This window comes from Phalaenopsis equestris, unplaced genomic scaffold (genome assembly GCF_001263595.1).
Source record: "Phalaenopsis equestris unplaced genomic scaffold, ASM126359v1 Scaffold000572, whole genome shotgun sequence".
Taxonomy (NCBI): Eukaryota; Viridiplantae; Streptophyta; class Magnoliopsida; order Asparagales; family Orchidaceae; genus Phalaenopsis; species Phalaenopsis equestris.
In genome coordinates this window covers 478693-501676 of record NW_018165012.1, presented here as the reverse complement: position 1 = coordinate 501676, position 22984 = coordinate 478693, and the positions used below count along the sequence as shown (strand labels likewise).

The following is a 22984-nucleotide window of genomic DNA, read 5'->3' as shown; positions in this document are numbered from 1 at the left end:
AAAGAAGAAAATCTCTCCCACAAAGTCTCTCGCCGATCCATGCAATGCTAGAACATCTCCTTACAAATTCTCTCAAAATCTTCTCTCCAATCTCTCCAAAATGGTAGAAATCTACATTTCTACTCCTATTCTAAAAACCCTAAATTTTCTCCACACTTTTCCTAACATTCCTCTCACATATAAAACCCACTTTTTCTAACTTAAATTCGTTCTTTTAAAGTGTAGGGACGAAGTTTGAAGATTTGTTATAAGAGTCCTTTCGAAAAGCGTCCAAATATGTTGAATTTCGGCCCATAACCGCCAAAAGTCGATCGGGCGTAGTCGGTGGGCTCGGGGGAGCCGTTGGCGAGCGTTTCTGTCATTTTTTGGTCTTCTTGGGTAAATCTCGCCGCGGAGCCATTTTGGGCGTCGTCGGCGAGCAGACTGCGCAGCTCCACCGTTTCGCTCCGTTTGGCTCCGTTTTAGCTCTGTTTCACCCCATTTCAGTTGCATTGTGTTCCTAACAGATAACCCTACAAAATAAGTTTGAAAAAAACCTTCCTTTAAAGTGTAATCTCATTCAAAAATATGCAAGAAGTGCAAAAGAGATTAAGCATCGAAAGACTTATCGAAAGGTGACAGGGCAAAATTTCATTTCTTGCTCGTTTTTGCTCCAAATTGCACCATTTTTGCATTTTTTTGCTCCAATGACCATAATTCATCATATCTGCAACAAAACATCAAAAATACCCTTCTTTAAAGTGTAAAATCGTCAAAAACAGTGTAAAATATGTATGAAAATCTCAACATATTTTCTTTTGGTCACTAGTCCATCAATGTTTCGGCTAGCTTCTGTCGCTCCACCATGAGATCACTGATAATGATATGGTGTTTAAGGCCAGCGAACTGCTTAACAAAGAGGTCTTCCAATTCTGTAAATGTTTTCACTGAGCCATTGGGTAGTTAAAAGTGATTCTCGAAAGACTGCTTACAAATTGACGACACAACAAAGCATCACTACCCCTCGCGTTGCAACATTTTGCTCGGAAGTGTGCAACATGCTGTCGGGGGTTTCCCGTTCCATCAAATGTCTTGAACGACGGTGGTACGAAACCCTTGAAGTATTGAACATCATCAAATTCTTTAAGATAGGGTCTACCTTTTAGGATCAATGCCCCTTCTTTTGGTTGAGTCAGGGCTTCTCTCACCTGTTGTTCCACCATTTGTTTAATGTGTTTTTCTGGTATCATGCTCTGGACAGAATCCTTCTTCTGATGTTGGTATTTGTCAGCGGAAGTAAGTTCTTTTCTTTCATCTGTAATATAAACAATTTCTGGCTGACTTGCTTTTGGAGCTGTCATTCGTGGTGACTGTGACTGTCCTTGAATGGATGGTGGTCGTGGTCATCGCGGTCATCATTTCTTCTAGTTGTTTCTTCATCTGGTTGATTTGTTCATCACGTTGTTGAATGACTCTTTGCAACTCATCCGTGGTGTTATCCTCAGTAGGTAAAGGAGCATCGCGCGAGGGTGAAGTGGCTCTGGCCTCAACAATGTTGATTTCTGCAAATTCCTCTATCATATAATCTGACAGATCGTAGGGTTCATCGTTTATATCTTTTCTTCGTTCTTCACACAACTGTGTAGCAATGTCGGCTCGAAGCTTTTCCAACGTAGCCTCGATCGACCTTCCTTTGTCAAATTTAAGGTCAATTGGAGATTTTTAATGAGTTTCATCTATATTGTTGAGCACTGGTATAGTCGTGTAGGAGTCAATTGGAATAATTAGATCAACCGAAATCATGTTGATGTAACATCTTTCAGGTTTTGTCAAATATTCTTTCGGAATCGTTATCTTCCCGTTTTTGAAATTCTTCTCGAGACATTCTTTGAAGCTGATACAGTTCTCTATAGTATGTCCGAGCAGTCTGTGGTAGGGACAGTAGTTGGGATGGTCTTTCTTGTCAACTTCCTCCGGCCTCTTTGGCTCTCATAATCTGAATTTGGGATTTTTAATGAAATCCTGGAACATCTTTGCAACAACTTCTTTTCTGAAAAAATATAATTTGTTCAATTGCTTAGCCACAAATGGACCCTGTATTTCATCCATCTGGCATGGCCTATGCTGGGATGACTGTTGACTGTGTTGTTGGTTGCATTGTTGGCTATGTTGTAGATCGTACTGCTGCAGATATTGTTGGTTGTACTGTTGCAGATATTGGTAGATCTGTTAAGGCTGCTCGACCTAAATTTGTACTAACTGCTTGTCTTTATCCACCGTTGTTACTCTCTCAGATTTCTGTTTGAATGTCATTGCTGGCTTTGGACTATTATGGAGAGATGACAACAGTATTGTGGTAGCAACCCCATAGACTCCATTCTCTCTATAGGTAGAAGGCAACTGGTGAAACTTACTCCTCATGAGTAGAGGTAAAGTCTCACGTAATCCTGTCTCATCCAATTGGGGGTCGGTAGGGCGGTGTCAGTACCAGCCAAATCTGTGGCTTTCACCTTCTTGGCCCTTAGAATTTTCTGGTTGCGCCTCATTTCCTGTGTCTTGGTCAGTCGCACGAACTTTGAGTTGAACCCAATCTCGAATATGAAAAACGGCTGGGCAAAAGCATTGACTGACACTTCTTCGTATAGAATCTCCTTCTCTTTGTTTAATGGAACAGTTGGTGTAGTAGCAGTGAATCCGGTGGCAGAAGCAGAAAAAGTCTTGGGAGCGGTCCCTACGCTCCTAGTGGCAGACTTTATAGCAACAGCAAGGTTCTTTTCAATCAATACTCTTTTCAGAGGGGGGAATTTCTTAGCAGACTTCAGGTTGAACTCCACAACAAGCTCGGTGGCTCTGTCCGTTTCAGACTTCATCATTGCGACAGAGACATTCCCAAGTTTGGCTTCAATATCGCCGAATTCTTGTCCAAACTTAATGACCGCCAAGTCAGGCAGCTCGCTTTTGCTAATAGCAAACTTCATTCCGATGGCGAAAGAAAAGATCAACTTTGGTGAAGACATTGTCCCTTTCATTTGAAAAAAATTTCCGGAAGTCAGTGACGTCCAATGCCTTGTAATTTCAACGAAAGTTGACGTCCAATGCCTTGTAATTGTTAACGCACGGCTCAAGTTAACGCACGTGTCTTATGAACTGGGTATCCTTTGAAATTTATTCATGTGAATCTTGTCTCAAATTTTGTGATTTGTCTCGCTTTGAAAATTTGATGAAATTCTGTTTTGTTTGGAGTTTAAATGGAAGATTGTGAGAGTGAAATTTTAGTGTTAACTCGTTCACAACAAGTCAAGATCGAAGAGGAATAAAGCATAGGAGCCGGTCCGAGATTTGAAAGGGGTAACTTTACATCGGACTCGCTTCAATAGACCACTTCTAATCTACCACACATATTGGTCCCACTAAAACCTAGGGATTCCTAAACCCCTCTGCTTAAGGATGGTTAAGCAGATGGTCCTGAAATCCAAGAAGAGTTGACCATACTGACTCAAGAAAGAAATGAGAACAGTATGTCAACGGAAGAACAACAGTCTGGCCCACGATGGGCATGGACACACTGCCGATGTATGAAGACAAAACCACTTGATCAAAATGGATAAAGGAACTAGTCCCTAGCGGAGTCGTCAGAATTTGTCGGTCAACTTTTCAATGATTTGAAAATATGAAAATAAAAATAATGTCTGAGATTTAATTTAATAAAAGAGACATATTTTTGGTTTTAAAAGTAGTATGTTTTAATTTAAAGTAGTATGATGTTTTAATTTTGAAAAAGAAATGAGACCAAATGGATCTCATTCGTCCAATAGTTTGCATAATCGTGCCCAATACCGTGAATATTACACTCTCCCAAAAGATAAGTGTATACATCGGCGATAGACCCAATCCTGCAAACTAAGAGATTTGTGACATTCATTTGATCTGCGAACATTTCGCGAACCTTTTATATATGACCGACAAATTCCCCTATTTAATACAAAGATTAAATAGGGTTTGTTTTACCTGGGTTACAAGTTCCCTATAGAGGCAAGCCCCTATAGTTAATTACATCTCAAATGACGGAAGTCATGTGAAAAAACTCTCGATAATGATCAGTGGTTGTAGTCTTCAAGAATTCAAAATTTATGTTTTCACGGTAGGACATGAAAAAATAAGTGGGAGTAGCTCAAGTAGGAACAGTTCTTTCAGGAGTTCAATGGAAGTAAAGGGTAGGGGGCGTCACAAATTTTGAGGAGGAACCTCAGTGACTTCCCAAACTATTCTACTGTGTGACTGTGTTTTGGAGAAGATGTTATTTAGGTCTTTTAATCCTGCCAATTTTATTATATGGGACTTACACTTGCACATAGTCCACAGAGACAAGAGGGTTTACATTGTGTCACACTTAACACGACAATTTCGGAACCTAAGGCAGGTTAGTGCTTACGCTACACAACATGATTGTACAGGAGCCTAAAAAGGAAGTGTGAGGATTTACGTCACGCTGGGTAAACTACCTCGAAGTCCTATGGGTTGTTATTATGCTAGGAAGAGATAATGTTGAAGAAGATCCTCTTGTTGCTCACTTCAAGCTCCTCGTCGCGTTGCCCACAAAGTTGGCTCCAAACTTCTGTTGCAGTGATCCCTCCAGGGTTTAAGCGTTCGAGATTGATGATTTGTGTTTCCCAATTTTGGTGTCAAAGTTTGGTTTTGCATGCAAAATAATCAAATTACAGATAAATAAAAGGTACTTGAAATGTAAAATGCAGTAAAGTAAAATGCTGTAGATAAACTGTAAAAGCGTACCTGGTAAAAGCGTACCTGGAAAAGCGTACCTGGGCATCTGCTATTGTTGTGTTATTAGTGTTGCGAGCATAGTATGATTTGCAGCAGATTTAAATAAACTTGCAAGAAAATCAAACAAGGCGAGAAAACCCAACATGAAAGTCAAAAACATGAGTAATAAAAATCACGAGCAAAACAAACCTTTAGCCACACATGAAAGATCAGGACTGGGTATAAGACATTGGTAAAAGTGGGGGCTCAGAACTGGGCTGTGTGCTTCCCGATCTTGGGTAAGAGTTGTCATCCCGATAATCTACAGAAGGCAGTCCTTAACCTCGATCCAAATGACTAACCATGGGCTTTTATAAATTTTTATAAAAAAATTCTTTGATTTTCATCCAAAAGCTGTTGTTTAAAACTTTTTTATGCACAGTTCTTTTTAACTTGCAAAAGAGATTTTTGTTTGATTTTTGTAAAAAATATTTTTTTTTAAAGTCGTGTAGTTCATAGGCTAGTCACTCTAATCGTGTTAGAACTACTAACAACCTAAGAGGGTCGGGAGCAACGCTCCCACCAATAATTGGTGAATAGTATCATTGAGTGAATAGTATCATTGATCAAGTATCATTGATCATTTCCTCTCTCTTATTGAAGATCCTTGAGGTAGGAGATACTATTCTAATAATCTCACTTTGTATCCCTCGTTTAAGCACACATAAGCAATGTCATCATCACCCTCGCCATCTAGACCATAGACTTATCTTAGTCCGGTGATCCGTATGTGTCATTAACAAATTTTCTCATTTGCTAGGAGGATTTGAGTGTAATATTCAAGCTCAATTTTCGGTGCACTGGGTTTTACTGTATGTTAAGTCATTGCGGGAATTTCACTGTTAATTTAATTAAGGAAGCATGAACTATGTCTCAGTGCATCCTTATGTCTGGTGTCTTAATCAGTTTGTGAATCAGACTCAAGTGACTAGTTTCAATATTCATTCAAAAATTAGGTGGATGAACGCTCACCTAGAGTGTGTTCCTAAAATCTAGGAAGTCTATACTGAGAATTAGGTGGATGAACTCTCGCCTAGGGTGTGCTCCTAAAATCTAGGAAGTCTATGCTGAGAATTAGGTAGATGGACTCTCACTTAGGGTGTGCTCCTAAAACCTAGGAAGCCAATGCTGAGAATTAGGTGAATGGACTCTCACCTAGCCTATGCTGAGAATTAGGTGGATGGACTCTCACCTAGGGTATGCTCCTAAATCTAGGAAGTCTATGCTTTAACTTGTGTTTAAAGTGATTCAAGGTATTTCATCCTCACTTAAGTGTTTTCCAACTAATTTTCAAATATTTATAAGTGTTCTCCAAATAATTAAATCATAAAATCTCACTTTTCGACTTAATCATGTAACAAAAGTAACAAAACAAACGAAAAGAGAAGATTGACCCACTTCCAAAACTAACAAATCAAATGGGGAAATAACAAGTGAATCAACCTAAAAGCGTTAAAAGTCTTTCAACAACTGTAATTAAATAAACTCTCGAGAAAAGTGCTTAAATATGTTCCAAAATAGATTTTTTATCTGCCTAAATATTCTACAATTCGGAGTAAAATAATAATAATAATAATAATAATAAAGCTCCAAAGCCAGACCAACCCACATGAAATATGCAGAGAACTAATTGATATAACAAAAGTTTGAGAACAGTAGTAGTAGCATGCAATAAGCTCAAAAAGTTTCAAGCTCAAAATAAGCTCAAAAAGTTTCAATTGTTAGAACCAAATGCTTCGATAAAAAGTTTGTGGTGAACTGAAAGGAATAATTGAAGTAGAAGATCAGGGAGTTCGAACCTGCGCGTCGAAGTGTGGCAGACGATCGACACGGAGAGATTCGAAAGAGAAAAAAGGTGTTCTATCGAGAGCAGGGGGAGGCGAATCAGATGTCTACGGGAAGGCTAAGCGGCTTCGTGCAGAGAAGAAGCCAGCAACTTCGGTGCGGATGAGAGGCGAACGGAGCTTCAATCGAGACAGAATAGGCGAGCGGGAAGGAAGTCGACGGCGGTGAGCGGGAGAGAGGAGCTGTCAAGTGCGAGTGGGATCTCTCGAGAGCGGGACTCCGAGCGAAGAAGCAGGCGCAAGGAGGAGGGCGAGCGGGAGAAAGGAGCTGTCACAAGAGCAGGGGGAGAGCGGGATCGGGCGATTTCGGTGCGGGAGAAGGAACGGTGAGCGAGATTGTCGTGAGCTAGAGATAGGCGAGCGAAGCTTCGGTACAGGGAGTATGCGAACTTCGGTGCAGGGAATAGGCGAGCGACTTTGATGCGGGAGATCGGGAGAGATGAAGTTGGCGGATGGGTTCAATGCAGGAGAGAGGGGTTCGGTGAGAAGAAGAGGAAACAAGGAAGGCGAAGTTCTCGGTGCCGAGGGAGAGCTCGGAATCTCGTTCTGAGGACGGGGTCGGGGAGATGAGACGATGATTTCGGTCTGTGAAGGAGGAGGGCGAGCGAGAGAGAGGAGCTGTCGAGCGCAGATGGAGAGCGGAATCGAGCAGGAGAAGGCTGTCGAGCGAAGGTAGATGAGCAAGAGCTCGGGAGAGGCAAAGGAGGAAGATCCCGGAGGAAGAAGGCGATCATTCCTTTTAGAATTGGAGCAGAAGAGCAGTTACTCTGAAAGCGGGGAAATAAATTATTTTCATTGATGAAGCAGATTCATAAGGAAAATGTTTAACTTTTAATTAAAACGAGATTAAATGTCTATTCGAAGTTTGAAATTTTGAAATTCAAAATTATTTAACCCTTGTTCAGCCCAAATCGAACCCGAGTTGAACCTGGGTGGAGTCCGGGCCCGCGCCCCGCTAATTAAAAAAAACATTTTTGTGTTAATTGTGCGTGTGTAACCCTTGCAATATGGGTGTCCTTCATTGCTAAAGTTGACGTTCAGGAATCGTCGGTGCGGTCCATTTCGTCATCCGGGGTCGTCTGGACAAACTCACCGGTGGGCAAGTCAAATCAAGTCAAAGTCGTGTGTGGTGCAGTGAGTGCGTGAATTGCGGCATTCGCGAGTATTTGAGTCACAAAGGGTTCACATAAGGCCATTTGATCCTATAGAAACTGATTTTCAGGCCTTCTACATGTTAGTCCTTAGTCCTTGCAACTAGAAATTGAGTGATTGGAACCACTCATGTGAGTTCTTCACAAAAATGAGACAAGAAGTGGTTTGAAGTTCTACAGGAGGTGGGCTCCATTGGTGGGCTCCATTGCTAGTCCAACTAGGATGGTCAATAAGAACTCCTAAGGCTAGATTTTGGGCTCTGAGAGTAAAAAACTAAAACCTCACTAAAAATGAAGTCAACAATCCTCTATTTGGTTCTCCATGGAAGAAAACATATACTCTGATGGTAAACCTTTCTTACATCCCAAACCTGATTTGTCTGATATCTTCCTCTAATTTCTTCTCCAAATCATCTACTTTTTTGGCTATCATTCTTCCCAAATTTTTTTTAATCACAAAAAAAAAATTTATATGCTTAAATATGTCGTCTACTTCCGAATGAGACAAATCAAGCGACAATCACTCCAATCTTGTCATGGCTTCCCAAGTAGCTCCAATCGCGAATATCTAGTAGCAACATTCTTGTCTTCCCAACTAGCTTGGAATCATGACTGCTGCGAGAGAGAAGAGTTGGAACAGGAGAAAGATGGGAGTTACGAAACGAGAATAGAAGAAATCTGGGATTTTCGCATCTTTGTACACCGCTTCCCAGTCGTTGTCTTCCCAAGTAGCTCTGATAGCGACTATACCGGGTAGATAGCCCGGGCAGAAAAAAAAGGGCATTTTGGGTCTCTGTACGTTGGTTCTCAGTCGTTGCAGTCCAAAATAGCTCTGATCGCAATTGTATCAAGTAAACGACAAGAAAACAGGAGAGATATGAGTTACGGATCTCAAGTATGGGGAAGTCTTTTTCTCCACATGATCGGGAGGGAGGATATTGTTGTAAAAAAAATAAATAAAACTACATGCAGTTAAAAGCATCTGGAACTGGCCTCTCCATTCGATTTTTTTTCTTCTGCTCTCTGGTGCACTTCGCAAACACAACATGCCGGAGCGACTTCATGGCATTTGACAATAGTAATTCTTCTCGCGACTTCAAGGGTTTCAATGCAACAACGTAAAAGGAATTAGGAGTTAGAAAATTTCATTTTTCTTGGACTTAATGAGATTACCAAACCTTTTGTGTTTGATGGAATTGATATATACCGCCTATTTGGTGATGATTGATTATTGATTTCCTCTATAAGTGATCTAGAGAATAGCTTTGTGTACCCATTAAGTTGATTAGTGGAGGTGTTTAAGTAGCCTAGGGGTCCCGTGATTTTTACCCTTTTAGGGGTTTTCCACATAAAAATTTGGTGTTGTTTTATTTTGTTATTTGTTTTATCATTTTCGTTGTGCGCGCTTGTGGTGTAGCGGACTTTTGACTTGCTTTTTACAGCAAATATTGAAATAAAATACTAAATTAATTTGACATATGTTAATTTAAACTGCTATTTGTTGAATATAAGAAGAGTTGCTCGCAAAATATCAAAATATTACACTATACAATGTTTAACAATGAAAATCATTCAACTAAAAACAAAAGAATCCGAGAATAGTCTAGAGTAACTGCACAAAATAAAATATTTCAAACCTGAGGCCTATCAAAAACTCACCAGAATGGTATGGTTTTAACTTGTTGGAAAAGCATAAACTTCTTCATTAAAAAATTATGGATGTTTTATGCGTTGAGAAAGAAAAGAGGGATTTTTAAACCACAACAGATCACTAGTGACATATCTATTCAAGAATACAGTCAGAATAAATATTAGCGTTCATGTTCATTGAGAAGTACGATTTTGTGTGAACCATAGTGAAGTCAAAACAAGTTTCAGAATTTTGCAGTTGACATACTACATGCACATAAGTAGGTTTAAAACGTAAGAAAAAATAAATATAATTACTCCGGCATTTTTGCCACCGTTTGAAGGAAGACCATATGGGTATATTCCGATGGAATGCCACAATGTAAGCTTAATTTAGCAACCTACAAATTAGAAAGTTGAATAGTTACAATCTTTATGAAAATGATTTTAAAAAAAGGTTGTAGGTATAAGCTTATAAAAATCAAAAAAGGGTTTCATGATCTATAAGTGGAATGACAATATGCCTCAATGTGGGAACTGATCAATCAGCATTTATCTTAGATAATATGATCAGAAAGAACGTCATTGACTGGTGAGAAAAGGTCGGAAATAACTATGGTTCTTCCTGCTTCAAAGCCCATAGACAATTGAACAGAGAATAAAAAGGGAAGTGATCGTATTCATCATTCAATAATTTTTGTTACCTGTTTGAATGATTATTATTTAGTGTTGAATAATTATTAAACCAAATCTTCATAAATTCTCCTAGAACTTCTATTCATGTTATATTAAAACTATTGCTTTCCCTTCCTCATCTGTCTAACTATTTCATGTCAGCGTTTTCTAATATCTGTTTTATTTATTATCTTTTCTACTTTCTTACCTTTTAGCATTAATTATCTATCCCGTTAATAATTACAGTTTCTACTCATTGTTAAACATATGTAGAGCAACCAAGAATTTTGAACTATCTTATCCTCATTAAATGCTATTCCAACTTAACATTTTGAATGTTGTGTTACCTAAACAACCATTTAACAGCTTTTTTATTTACACTCAGATACATATAACCAAGGTTTAAAAATGAAAAATTGAATTAAGGCATTTAACCTAATCAAGATGAGACGTAAGTAAGATGAATCAAGGTGGAAACCTCAAATTAAAAAATAAAAATAATAATAATAATAAACTAAACAAGTAACAAATGCGTCATGAACAATCAACAAATAATTAAAATAAATAAATAAATGCATAAACCCTAAAGAAACAGAAAAACAAACCAATTAAAACAAAAGAAAAAGAAAACTCAATTGAACAGATAATAAAAAAAAATTTAAAAATGTAAAAAATTTTGAAGAGAACTTAAAAACAAAAAGAAGAAATGAAAGAAAAAAGGTCAAAAGAAAAGTAAAAAAACAGATTGATAACAAAAACAAAAACAAACTAACTAAAAAACAGAAAAACTGTAATAAAAAATGGTTTTAAAAAATACCTAAATAAACCCTATAATTTGTAACTTGAAAGTATATTTGTTTAAAATAAATGTTAATTCGAAGCATCCACCTTATTTAACATGAGGCATCCTTCAGTGAAAAAAGTGTTAGCCTCGCAAAGGCTAAAAAAATCATATGCCTCAAAGCAGTTGTTAAGCTCCTCACAGTGAGAAACACCTCGAAGCCGACACCACAAGTACCTTCTTAAACAAGAGTTTGAGGATAAGTAAAATGTGTAGAATAAAATTTTTATTAATACAACAAAGATTTTAGAAATTACCAAGAAAATTGGAACATTAAGTGTACTTACTAAAAGAAAGACAATGAAACATCTTCATATTCGATAAAAAGTGAAAACATCAACAAAAAAAAAAAAAACTTTAAAAGGATAGTCTTTTTGCATTTCTAGGTCAGCTACATATTCATTTTTCTCCATTGCGTCCAATTGAATGTCATACTTTCATATAATTCTAATAAATTAAGATCAATTTTTATACAATATGCCCAAATCTTTCTAGGTCTATCTCTGTCTTCCTTAACATAAGTCGAATATAAAACGTCTACTTTTCTAATTAAATCATCAGATGGTCGACATTTAATGTGACCAAACCATCAAAGACGATTCTCTCTAATTTTGCCAGCCAAAAGAGCTACACCAACCCTATTAGGGATATCATACTGATCACATTCCTACATGCAACTATTCTCCAACAATATAGCTAACAAATCATATCAAGCCTAAGTATGATAGATTTAAGAATTTTTAATACATTCTAAAAAAGAAGAAATAATTAAGGATGCAATTTCTAGGATTAAATTTCCGTAACTAATAGTAAAAAAAAAAGTACTTAAGATTATGTCCATTAAAAGAATATCAAAAAGTGTTAAAAGTAGATTTCTTAGAGATTAACTTTAAGAGTGTTGAAGGGAGAGTAAATTGAGTGCTGCAGAAATGTAAGTATAGATGATGAGCAATAACAAGAGAAAAATAGGATAAAAATTAACTAAATTAGAAAGATCGGAGTAGCGCCTACTATAAAAGATTATGAAAAATAGATTTAAGCGGCTTTGACAAAAGAAAAGGAGGTTAGAAGACGCACAAATATAAGAAATAAATATAACATAACTAGAACAAAAAGGTGCAGATTAGAAAACATCACTTGGCAAGGAGTTGTGAAAATATGCGTGCAAAAAAAGCCAACACCTCATGCAGCATTCAACCAGAATGAATGGAAAATGAGAATTCATAAAACCCTGTCAAGCTAGAAGGCATTATCAAATTCAGATAACAGCTAAACCACATTATAAGTAGTACAGAGAAGTAGTTCTACAAACATTGTGAACCCACTAACCTTTTCCTCAAGTTGCTTGCTTTCAGCAAACCATGCCTGAGCTGTAAGAAGATCAATTTGTTGCTTAGAAAATACCTGAATCAAAGAAATAATAGAAATAGCATGCTCAACAATTTTATAAGATGATTTGCGGATATTGTTACAATCATTTTAATGACATTAAGAAGTATAATCCTAAATTCCTTCGTTACAAAGCAAAAATGATATTAACTGCAGAAAAAGATTCGCATCATGAAGTAAAGACAACTCTTGAAATTTATACCCCAGATAGAACTGATAAATATTGGTGGAAAGTCAACCCATTAAATCCTAAATATGATTATTCTGTAAATTCAACACTAACCTTCATTTATAACTATTAAAACATGAAACGTACATTAATAAAGTTGTCATCGTCCTTAACATCAGAACCAGCCATATCCAACTATTTGAACGAAGAACAGTGACATTAACTCTAATTAAATGGAAGCTACTCAATTTAGGGTGATAAATCTTATACTTCTTAGTAGCCATACACTGTCTGACAAATGGACGACCACCAGTAACAGGGGAAATGAATTTGATGAGAAATGAAGTATACAACTTAGTTGGAATAAAACTGATGTTGATGATGTGAGGAATCATATTCAGAAGGACGTACATGATGACAAGTGACGCAGCGGAAGCAGAGATTATGGACTTTTAATACTAGATTGCATAGAAAGAAAGAATCCCATGTAGAAGATCTACTCAAAATAGCAAGTTTCAATGATTTCCAGCGGTAGAAACCTTCCAAAATTCCACTTGCAGAATTTCATATAGACCCGGCAAAATAGGAATATATAGAGGCAGCCAAAAACAGTGAGCAAATGTAGCTGAAGGCAAGAGAAGTAAGCAGATAGCGGCAGTAGAAGTAGCAAGAGATATAAAGGCAATAAAAATGGAATAATAGGAATTCAGCAATCAACTGAAGTAATGAAGGGAATAGTAGGAAAGCAGTGACAAAATAATTGGAAAATAGAGGGATCAACGGCTGAAAACATAGAGACAACAGCGACATAGTGGAAATGTGGCATTAATGACTGTAAATATCATTAACAATGAGTAGTAACTAGAAAGTCATATTATGTTTAATATATATAAATATCATCACAGGTCATCTGAAAATTAAGTAAAAATTTGGATTTTGTATAAATTTAAAAAATATGTAAATTTTAACAAATGCCCTTATTTTTAGCTTCAACTATTAACTTAAACTTTGATTTATGTTACTTTTAACAGCATGACCATTTTGGCTCTTTGTTTAAGAGACCGGAAATTAAATAAAAGATTTTATATAGTCATATACTAAAATGACCCCACAAATAGTTGGGGGGCCATTTTGATCAATTCTCTCTTTCAAAAAATGCCTCTTGGACCTTCATAACCAGCAAGAAACTAACGCAGGTAAACACTGAACAGCAGGTGTGTTACAAGTTATGAGACTAATTTGACATATAAATTTTAAAAGATGTTTCGCGAAATGAATTTTCGGAGAAAATCTTGAGCCTTACTGAAAAAAATACAACAAATAAGGGCTTATATTTTCAACTAGCGCAATTGGTAGAGTTACTCTTCAAGTGCATCTACCAAAGAAGGGTGTTTAAGTTTTTCTACACTAATCTAGTGCTTGATACCAGCTTCCCTACCTTGTACATATCAATCCATCATAGACCCATACAAACACGTAGAGACAGGCTTATGCAGGCAAGCATCCTATATGTTCAGTCAAGCAAGGAAAAAACTATCTTAAGATAATCATTTGAATCTAATAAATTGTAGTTCACGATTCATTTTGAGTTTGATAATAGTATATCAATAATCAAATCGCACTTCAGTCATTTCCTGTATGGATACCTTAAAATATTGTATTTAATATTTTAAACAATAAAGATTAAACAAAAAAAATTAACTGATATATATATCAATAGATAATACTAAAATCACTAATTGTCATATGCTTATGAAACCAAAAATGGATAGTTCGTTTCACTGCAAAGGTCTAAAGTAATTAGCTCTCATTTCTTGAAATAAAGTATTTGATTGGTTGGAAACTAAATAGAACTGAATTCTCATCTTGACGCTCAACATCAACAAAGTAAAGTTTTAATCTTAAGGGCTAGGAAGTCACTTTCATTATTTAATAATAACAAAATAATAATAATAATAAATTACAAGATGGTGGATTAGGAAATTACTTCTACCTATAAAATTAAAATAATGATAATTTTATGTGAGAATGTGTAAAAATACAATTCCCTGCAACCTAAATGTACACATAAACTGTCACAAGAAGTTAATTCCAGAAATCAAACAAATAACACTACAATTCAACATGCTCAATCTGAAACTAAGATCCAAAGACTTAACAATGAAATAAACTTTGCCCTACAAACTTCAAAAACTGAAGAAAAACCATGCATTAAGTTGCATGGACATAACAGCTCAACATTACAGTTTCAAATAAAAATGCTTAAACATGATTTATGTTTAAATAAATTTTGATAGAATTTAATAATAGCATCAACAACTTACTCTTTCTAAAGGGATGTTTCCCATATGCTGCACCTTCAGACTGATAACAATGTCACTCGCGTCAGCTAACCTACCTTCAACATTAACGGTGTCTGGAAACTTACCCTGGTACTTGCCTGATATGATCAATGGGCATTCAACTAGAAGATCTGGAATATTGCTAGGTAAAACCTAGAAGAAACTACAAAATTAGGAAAACATAGTCCATAAATCTAAAGCATAATTTTACAAAATAACAGGAATCTCATGCTCATTGAAGCGAATCAGCACAACAAAAGATGAACAAAAGAAAATGTTAAATAGCATCAGTGCAAACATTTGTCTTCTTAAGGTATATGGCCCTATTTATTCATAACTGTCACGAGCAAGAGATGGATTCCAACGGACACGAAAATAATTTGGTATATCCTGATAAGCAACTCCACCTTGTTGTGTCAAATATTTGGAGAAGGGGCATTTTGCCAAACATTGTAAGAGTATCATTACCTTTGCTAGTTGTATAAAGATTTTCACATAATCAAATTTGATCCTTATTCTTTGTGAAAGTAAGCTGTCCCTCTCCATATACCTTTCTTGTAAGAGGTTGGAGATGATGATAACTTATTCTTGAAAGCCTGTGATTTTCTCTATGTTTCTAACATTAGAATCAAGAAAAAAGACAATTAGAAAGCTCCCGTTTGGCATCAGGATAAAATTGTTTCATTCTATCACTTATATTAAACAAGGTTTTTCTTCGTTAAATTTAGCTCTATAAAGAGGTTACAATTACAAAAAACACTGGTTTTACGATCATGGCAAAAAGAATATGACAAGAGAGGTGTTCCCGTAATGTCGATACTTTGACAAAGGCTTGAGTGGGCTTGCAAGGTTTGTCTTTCTTGTTAATGGAATTGAACTGATCACAACTTCATTATCAGTAGTTTTGGGATAATGATTTTATGGACGAACATACTAACTCAAGCATCATTCTTGTTAAGCATTGTTGTTGGTTGAGGTTAAAGGCCTTAAAGCTGATCCAAGGGTCTTTTGATTCACGCTAAGAAGTATTTCTATACAGCTTGTATCAATGTTAGGCCACAGCATCCAGCAAACAGAAATTTTGTCCCTAATTCTCTTCCCATTGCTGATTTTGGTATGTTAACCGGTTTTCAGTCCTAGTAAGTTAAAGATGATTTGAATTTTCGCAAAAAGCAATATATTTCAAATCATTATGGGACCATCAATGTTATCAATTTTGTGAATCTTCTCTCTTCCTCAAATTTCAGATTGGCGTCTGTGAATCTTTAAGGAAGAATTTCAACAGTTATTGATTTTCATAAATTTAAAACTAGCAAAAATTGATGGTATGTTACAGGGTACCAACTTCGAACGTCTCATTGTGGTGGACCTATTTCAACAATTCCAAATCCCATCATTGATTTCATCAGTATTCTGCTCTTTGCTTCTCTTTTAATTTCTAGAACAGGACCGAGCTTCTAGTAAGTTAATACGGTCGTCCTCCTCACAAGGTCTAGAATTGATAAAACTAAGCCCCAACATCAATTAGTATAATCATCCTCCTTATAAAGATCAGAGTTGACAAGATTAAGCCTGTACCTTGTTTGTGCAATCCTCCTGAAGATAATTAATTAATATAATTAAAGTTGATATGATTGATGCTTCAATCAAGCCTCATAATAAAGTTCATTTAAATTACAAATATAAGCTCTCTAAATTTCCCAATGATGGGCATGCTCATTGCACATCTCAACCAGAAGAGTTTACTTTTAAACTAAGCTCCAAGGAATATTTGAATAAACTCAATAAAAGCTATGAACATGATCTTTTGTTAGTGAGATATAGTCAACAAATTTTAAAGTTATCCAAAAGTCCCTAATGTGGTCGTTTTTAATGTAAATCTCAATCACAAGGGTTACTAATTTCAAAGTGCCTACAAAGTTTAAAAAGAATCATTGTGAATTTAAAATTCAAATATTCAAGTGAAATTTCATCATTAAAAGCTCAAAGCAAAATCTCATTCATGATTCACAACAGTTTGTTGAGAATGAAACTTAAGGATAACTTAGGCTCACAATGAGCAAATGTGATATCATTAACATCACTATGTTCACTCTCAAAATAATCTCACATTGTTCCCTGAGTCATCTATTCTAATTGTTTAACCAATACGTTCCATAAATAAAGCAATTACGAACAGAGCCCTTTCAACGAATAGTTTGACCAGTAGATTTCACTAAATTAAAGTCACGACTATATCCATATGCTCCATGATGGCTATACTTATTTGAACAATGAATCATAGGATATATCTAATAAGATAGAAAGTATTGGTTAAGTTCAACTTATATCTGCCTCCATAGACAAATATTCACCTTGGATCTATAAGATTACCTTGGATGAAACAATCCATAGCTACTGACAAGAATCATTATGACTGATTGGGTCAACTACCTCCTCTGACTAATTAAACCAAGGAAAACTTTAAACCGAGATGACAGACAATAAAATCTTGATAGATTCGTCATTTTCCCCCCACCATACCCTCTAAGCTTAGTGATAACTTTCATAATTCAAAAACATAAATACAGCGTTGCTATATGTTAAGTTGATCTACTTAACACCTAATGACTAACCTTAATAAAAAATACTCTCACATTATCAGGTGGGAAAATTAATAATGGGGGCTTGCACTTATAGGAAGAGACGCTTTATTAGCAAAATGAGGGTGAAATCTCTAGGTAGTATCTTACGTACTATCTCACTTATCTTCTGAAAATTTGACCCATAACCTACATAAAACTCTCTAATTCAATCTTTTGATGGAGCTTGTGGCCCAAATTTTCAAAGCCCTCAATAACATAAAGATTTACCAGAGTAAAAAGCCTGGTGAACTTAGACTTGGCATAGGATAGCCTCGTTCAGAAGTTTGGCAGAAAATTGTTATAATTAAATGTCTCACAGTCAATTCCAAATCTCTCACAATATTTTTACTTCAAGCCCCAAAAATAATGCCTCTCATAATTTCACATCTTTCATTTTGGAAGCCGGTAGAAGGGTGGCATGACCTATTGAGAAGATAGCTTTCCTTCCATGTGAAATCATCATGATGAATTAGGAGAAGTTGCTACGTTCCCCCAACAAACACCCCTAATTCAGGTCAAACAATGATGTCCTAGACCCCTAAATATCATGTTCACCAATGACATTCCTGCATCTTTTTTTATCCTCCACCTTCTATTTGTTCAGAGGTGCAAATAGTAGTATATGATGAATCGACTCTCCCAATGCCTCTGGTTACCAAATAATTCCTGCAGTATTGCGGTACAATTATTGACTTCATAGTACAAATATCATGTTCACCAATGACATTCCTGCATCTTTTTTTATCCTCCACCTTCTATTTGTTCAGAGGTGCAAATAGTAGTATATGATGAATCGACTCTCCCAATGCCTCTGGTTACCAAATAATTCCTGCAGTATTGCGGTACAATTATTGACTTCATAGTACGATTTCACATTTTATTTACCAACTCAAAACCCTTGTAACAAGCATTCTCGTGAATTTTTCCATGCAGAACCACAATGAATTAACTTCAATAAAAAACAGAATCAACGGAATACAGAAAAAAAAATACCTCAAAAGCATCAAGGTCATCAAAGGTGGGAACAGTTATATTGGTAACTAAGGGAAATAATGCTCTTCTGAACCAACTTTGTATGGAGGATTCAACAGAATCTAGATTGAGGAAATAGATGGGGTTAGCTTAGTGAGAACTATAACTGAAAACAAAGTGAAGAATGTGCTAATTGAATTGCAATGAACATTTCAATATTATTAAATGAGTGGTACCTTCAGCACGATAATAATAATTCAAAATACACAGTATTACAAGCAAGGCAAAAGGATTTGTCATTGAATGATCATTTGAGGCCATCTGTGATTATTATTCTGACAAATATTTATCTTAGGTCTTAAGATTTGAAACTTTTCTTACCGAGTTTCTGAAATGTATAAATATAAAACATTGGAGCTATGAAAGATTTTTAGAATCAACAGTTTACTCGTAATGCCATCTTATAATCACAATAGCTAACTCTTGCAATGTAAAAAAGAACATGCTTGATGAATAATTTGAAGAAAAACCATAAAATCCTGAGCGTGGTATCAGAAATTAGCATTGCAAAGGACGCTAATAAAATTTGAATGTAGATGGAGAAATGGTTACATTAGAAAGTGAATCTCAACAAGAAAGCCATGATTAATAAGGGTTGCCTAAGTGACCAAGTTCGTCGTGTCTTGAAACTTAGAAGTTAGCCATATTGTATTTTGCAATATTGACATAATAAAGAGAAGGTAAAAGTAGCAAAGAGGAATTGCTAAGAAATTTTGAGAAATGGGTTCAATGCCTTCTTGCAGCATAAGGAATACAAAATTAAAATATATATGACATCGAATGGACATAATGCCAGCATTCAAAACACCATTTGTGCATGTCCTAGAAATATCATAAGTGATCATATTATTAAAATATAAATATTTTATACTAATTTACTAAAAACTTAACTGGCATGCATATTATTTTTTTTCTTGTATTATTGTAGTTTAGGAGTGTGAGTATTCACTAATTTTAGTTAGCTCATATTTGTTTTAACATAGGCCCTATTTGGGATTACTTTCTATTTTTTATTTTTGGTTTCTTGCTTTTAGTGTTTTTTTTTTCAAGAAAAAGTGTATGGTATGGTTATAATTTATTTGTTTTTACAAATTAAAAATATAAAAACATGTTTAGTTGGGTATTTTCTATTTAAAAAAAAAACATATACTTTTTAAAAAAATATCATCAATTCTAACTATGTAAATATCTCATACTCATATATATATATATATATATATATATATATATATAATATCATTATTATCATCAATCTTTTTTATCATATAGGAAATTTATATATATATAAATTACAATAATATTATAGGAATAATATCAAAGTCGGCACTTCCAAGGGGGTTGTCTTTTAACAATCAATAAAATCATAAGAATTTCACACAAAAACAATAAATTCTTTTCCCTCCAGCTTTCACCATTATTACCCCAGGTTTATTTGGATCCTTGGGCGATGTGACCATCGTAGGCAAAGAAACCCTTGTTTGCTTGACAACTTTCCATGTTGTACTATTGGGAGGCAGGTTGGCCTTCGTGGCAACAATTCATTTCCCTCAACTCTTCGCTCGTCGAAATCTTGACTATGCATGCACGCCTAATTTAATTCTCCAACCCTTCCCCTCCCTCATCCTCCAACCCTTTCGTTTTATTTTGGTCTAATCGATTTTGCCACTGCTCAAAACCCTAGCCTCAAATGGTCATCGACCAAAATTCCGTCCCCAAAGATCCCCTCCCTTAAAACCCTAACCCCTTTCCTTCCACAGCTCATCCTTCGGCCCCCTTCCAGTCATCCTCCATCTCTAATGTCGGTGATTCCTCCGTTGTTGATGAATCCGCCGACGACCAACCATCCACCCATAAGGTCAAGCTTCTCTGCAGCTTCAGAGGGAAGATGCTCCCCCATCCTTGCGGCGAGGCGCTTCGATACGCCTATGGCCAGTCTCGAATCATTATTGTATGGAGAGATATGACCCTCCCTAAGCTATGTCGAAGAATGGTCAATGCCTATGGCAATCCCATTGTTATTCATTACCAGCTTCACAAGGAAGACCTCAACGCTCTCATCTCTGTCTCGTGAACAGAGGAACCCGATAATATGATGGACGAGTGCAACAAGCTTGTAGAGGTATCTGTTGATGGATCCTCCAAACTTCATTTCTCACTTTTTCGAAGCCGAAATTGCCTGTCTTGATTGATAAATTCTCTATTGATTCTGCTTGTATTGGTCCCTACGACAGCGTGAAAAGGACGAGAGAGAAGGGGCAAAAGGCAGAATAGAGAGATAAAGTCGTGCTTGCGGGTAGCAGTCGGCATGGGGAGGAGGGAGGGATCGGGCTATATCACAAGGGAGTCGGGCCTGTTTACGGTGTTTTAAAAATAGGTAAAAGCATGTTTTTTGTGTTTTGAGTATTTTAAAAACAGAGATGTTTCCTCTAAAAATAAAAAACAGAAATAAAATTAAAAACAGATAAACAAACATTGTTTTCTGTTTTTTAATTTCAAAAATAAAAAATAAAAATTGATCCTAAGCAGGCCCTTAACTTTTTAGGTATAATTAACTGATTTAAAAGATGAGCAAAAGAAGAGGAAACATTTATAGAAAATACGGGCAACCTATTATAAGTTAAATTTAATTGTATAGCTTTAATTTAATTTTTTTAGTGGCTTTTTTATTTCTTAATAGATATTTATAGAAAATAAATAGAAAAAACTTAAATCCTACTGTCCGACCGTTTGTATTTGCAATGATTAATTTTAAGCCACAAGTCGAGGAGTGACAAAGAAGGGGAGAAGTTGAGGATAAACAACACATCACAGCAAGATAAAGTCAGAGTACTACTCGTCCTCGGATAGAACCCTAAGAAGAAAAACTGATGATGTTGAAGGCTGTCTTGACAGAAAACACGACAAAACTAAATCTTAATCAGCAAAAAGAATATATATATATATATATATATATATATGTAGCATCCTCTCTATAAAACTCCTCGGGTAAATCACTATATATATATATATTAGTAGATAACTAGGAGGGGGGACCCTTGGGCGAGAAACCAAGCCCAGCTTTAGGTTGTTCAACCCTTGCAGCAACTTGGCTAAACCGATTATGCACTCTCCAGCCAATTCAACCCCCCTAGCCTTGCATCATCTTCTTTTGCATCTATATTTTTAATACATACATAACAATGGTCACGCAGATAATAATACTCCTAATAATAAATTAATTGTCTGTGTGGAATATGCATGATTATTATAGTAATATGTATGTTGGTGTTAAAATTTTTTGAATGTTTTTTTTTTTTGGGATTGGCGTTTATCTTTCATGATTTCGGTGTGTCATAATAAATTGACCATAAATACACATATATATAGTTATATATAGAAATAGATTAATACATGTTTAAAGAGTCATTTATAGAACATGCATATGAGATGTTATAATGTTGGCATGTGGACACAATGATCATATTTATATAAATTTCTTTCTTTATTATTTGTTAAGCATCATTAAAAAAAATCAACAAAAAAAGGATATATTTCTATATTTTACATATTATTTAAGATGCTATGAAATAACAAATATTTTATTTTTGTCTTTTATTGCCAATAATTATGTCATGTGCCTAGCCATTTGTACCTAGCTAAGTCAGGTTTCACCTACTAAGTTTGTCTCTAGTAACCTCACACTTTAAATTTTATGATTTTCAAGTTGCTAGATATGCAACTGGTAGAGGAGCTTTATGCTCATTCTTCAGGCATATTCTTGGAGATGATTAATGTTAAAATTGTTTATTTAAATCAATATCATGATCATAATTTATTTACTTTTAATCGATAGATTATTATGAAAGTATTGGATATTGACGCTTCAATAATCTCATTGGTGGATAAATGTTATTATAATCATGTTTAAATTGATTTGAAATTTCCTAAATTCTCAGCTTATATCCTACTCTCGGGTTTTCCACCAGTTCCTACCAAGCCAAAGCAGGCGAGGTGTGACAATCCAGACGATTGAGAGAGATTATCACCTTGATTTAATCAGACTACAAGCACATCATCTGATAAAAATCAAGGAAAAAACAATCCGACAAGAGAAAACTAGAGAAAACAGTATGAGTTGCATAAATCAAAAGCCAAAAGTCCTAAGAACATAAAATAACATCATATAAATAATTCTCAAGCAATAGCACTAATTATAATTCAAATAATATTAAAATTATGGACCCGATGAAAAGTCTCACTGCATGTTCACGAGACCAATTCCTGTCCAGCTTTACAACTCCCACATACTTGGGGGATCGTGTTACCTGCTCTCACGTCAACTAGTACCTTCGCAAGCTATGTGAGCTAACCATTGATAGTAATTAAACTGTAAAAGAGAACAAAATGAGAAGTTTCTTATTGGTAAATTTCTCTATGTACCTCATCCCTCACTCAGCGTGTAAAATCTCAGATGATCATAGAATTTAAAGTTGCCAAAATTGCAATTCC

At 35.6% G+C, this 22984-nt stretch overlaps 1 protein-coding gene across 1 annotated transcript in view; it reads right to left on the bottom strand.

Moving 5' to 3' along the window:
* LOC110029423 overlaps positions 1-22984 on the bottom strand; it is a 56631-nt gene that overhangs the window by 13953 nt on the left and 19694 nt on the right. The window contains exons 9-14 of the mRNA XM_020731707.1: positions 18458-18558; positions 14823-14993; positions 12270-12344; positions 9743-9825; positions 7020-7380; positions 2421-2951 (exon numbers count right to left, since the gene is read on the bottom strand). Coding sequence (XP_020587366.1) covers positions 2421-2951; positions 7020-7380; positions 9743-9825; positions 12270-12344; positions 14823-14993; positions 18458-18558 — 1322 coding nt within the window. The remainder of the gene's footprint in view (positions 1-2420; positions 2952-7019; positions 7381-9742; positions 9826-12269; positions 12345-14822; positions 14994-18457; positions 18559-22984) is intronic.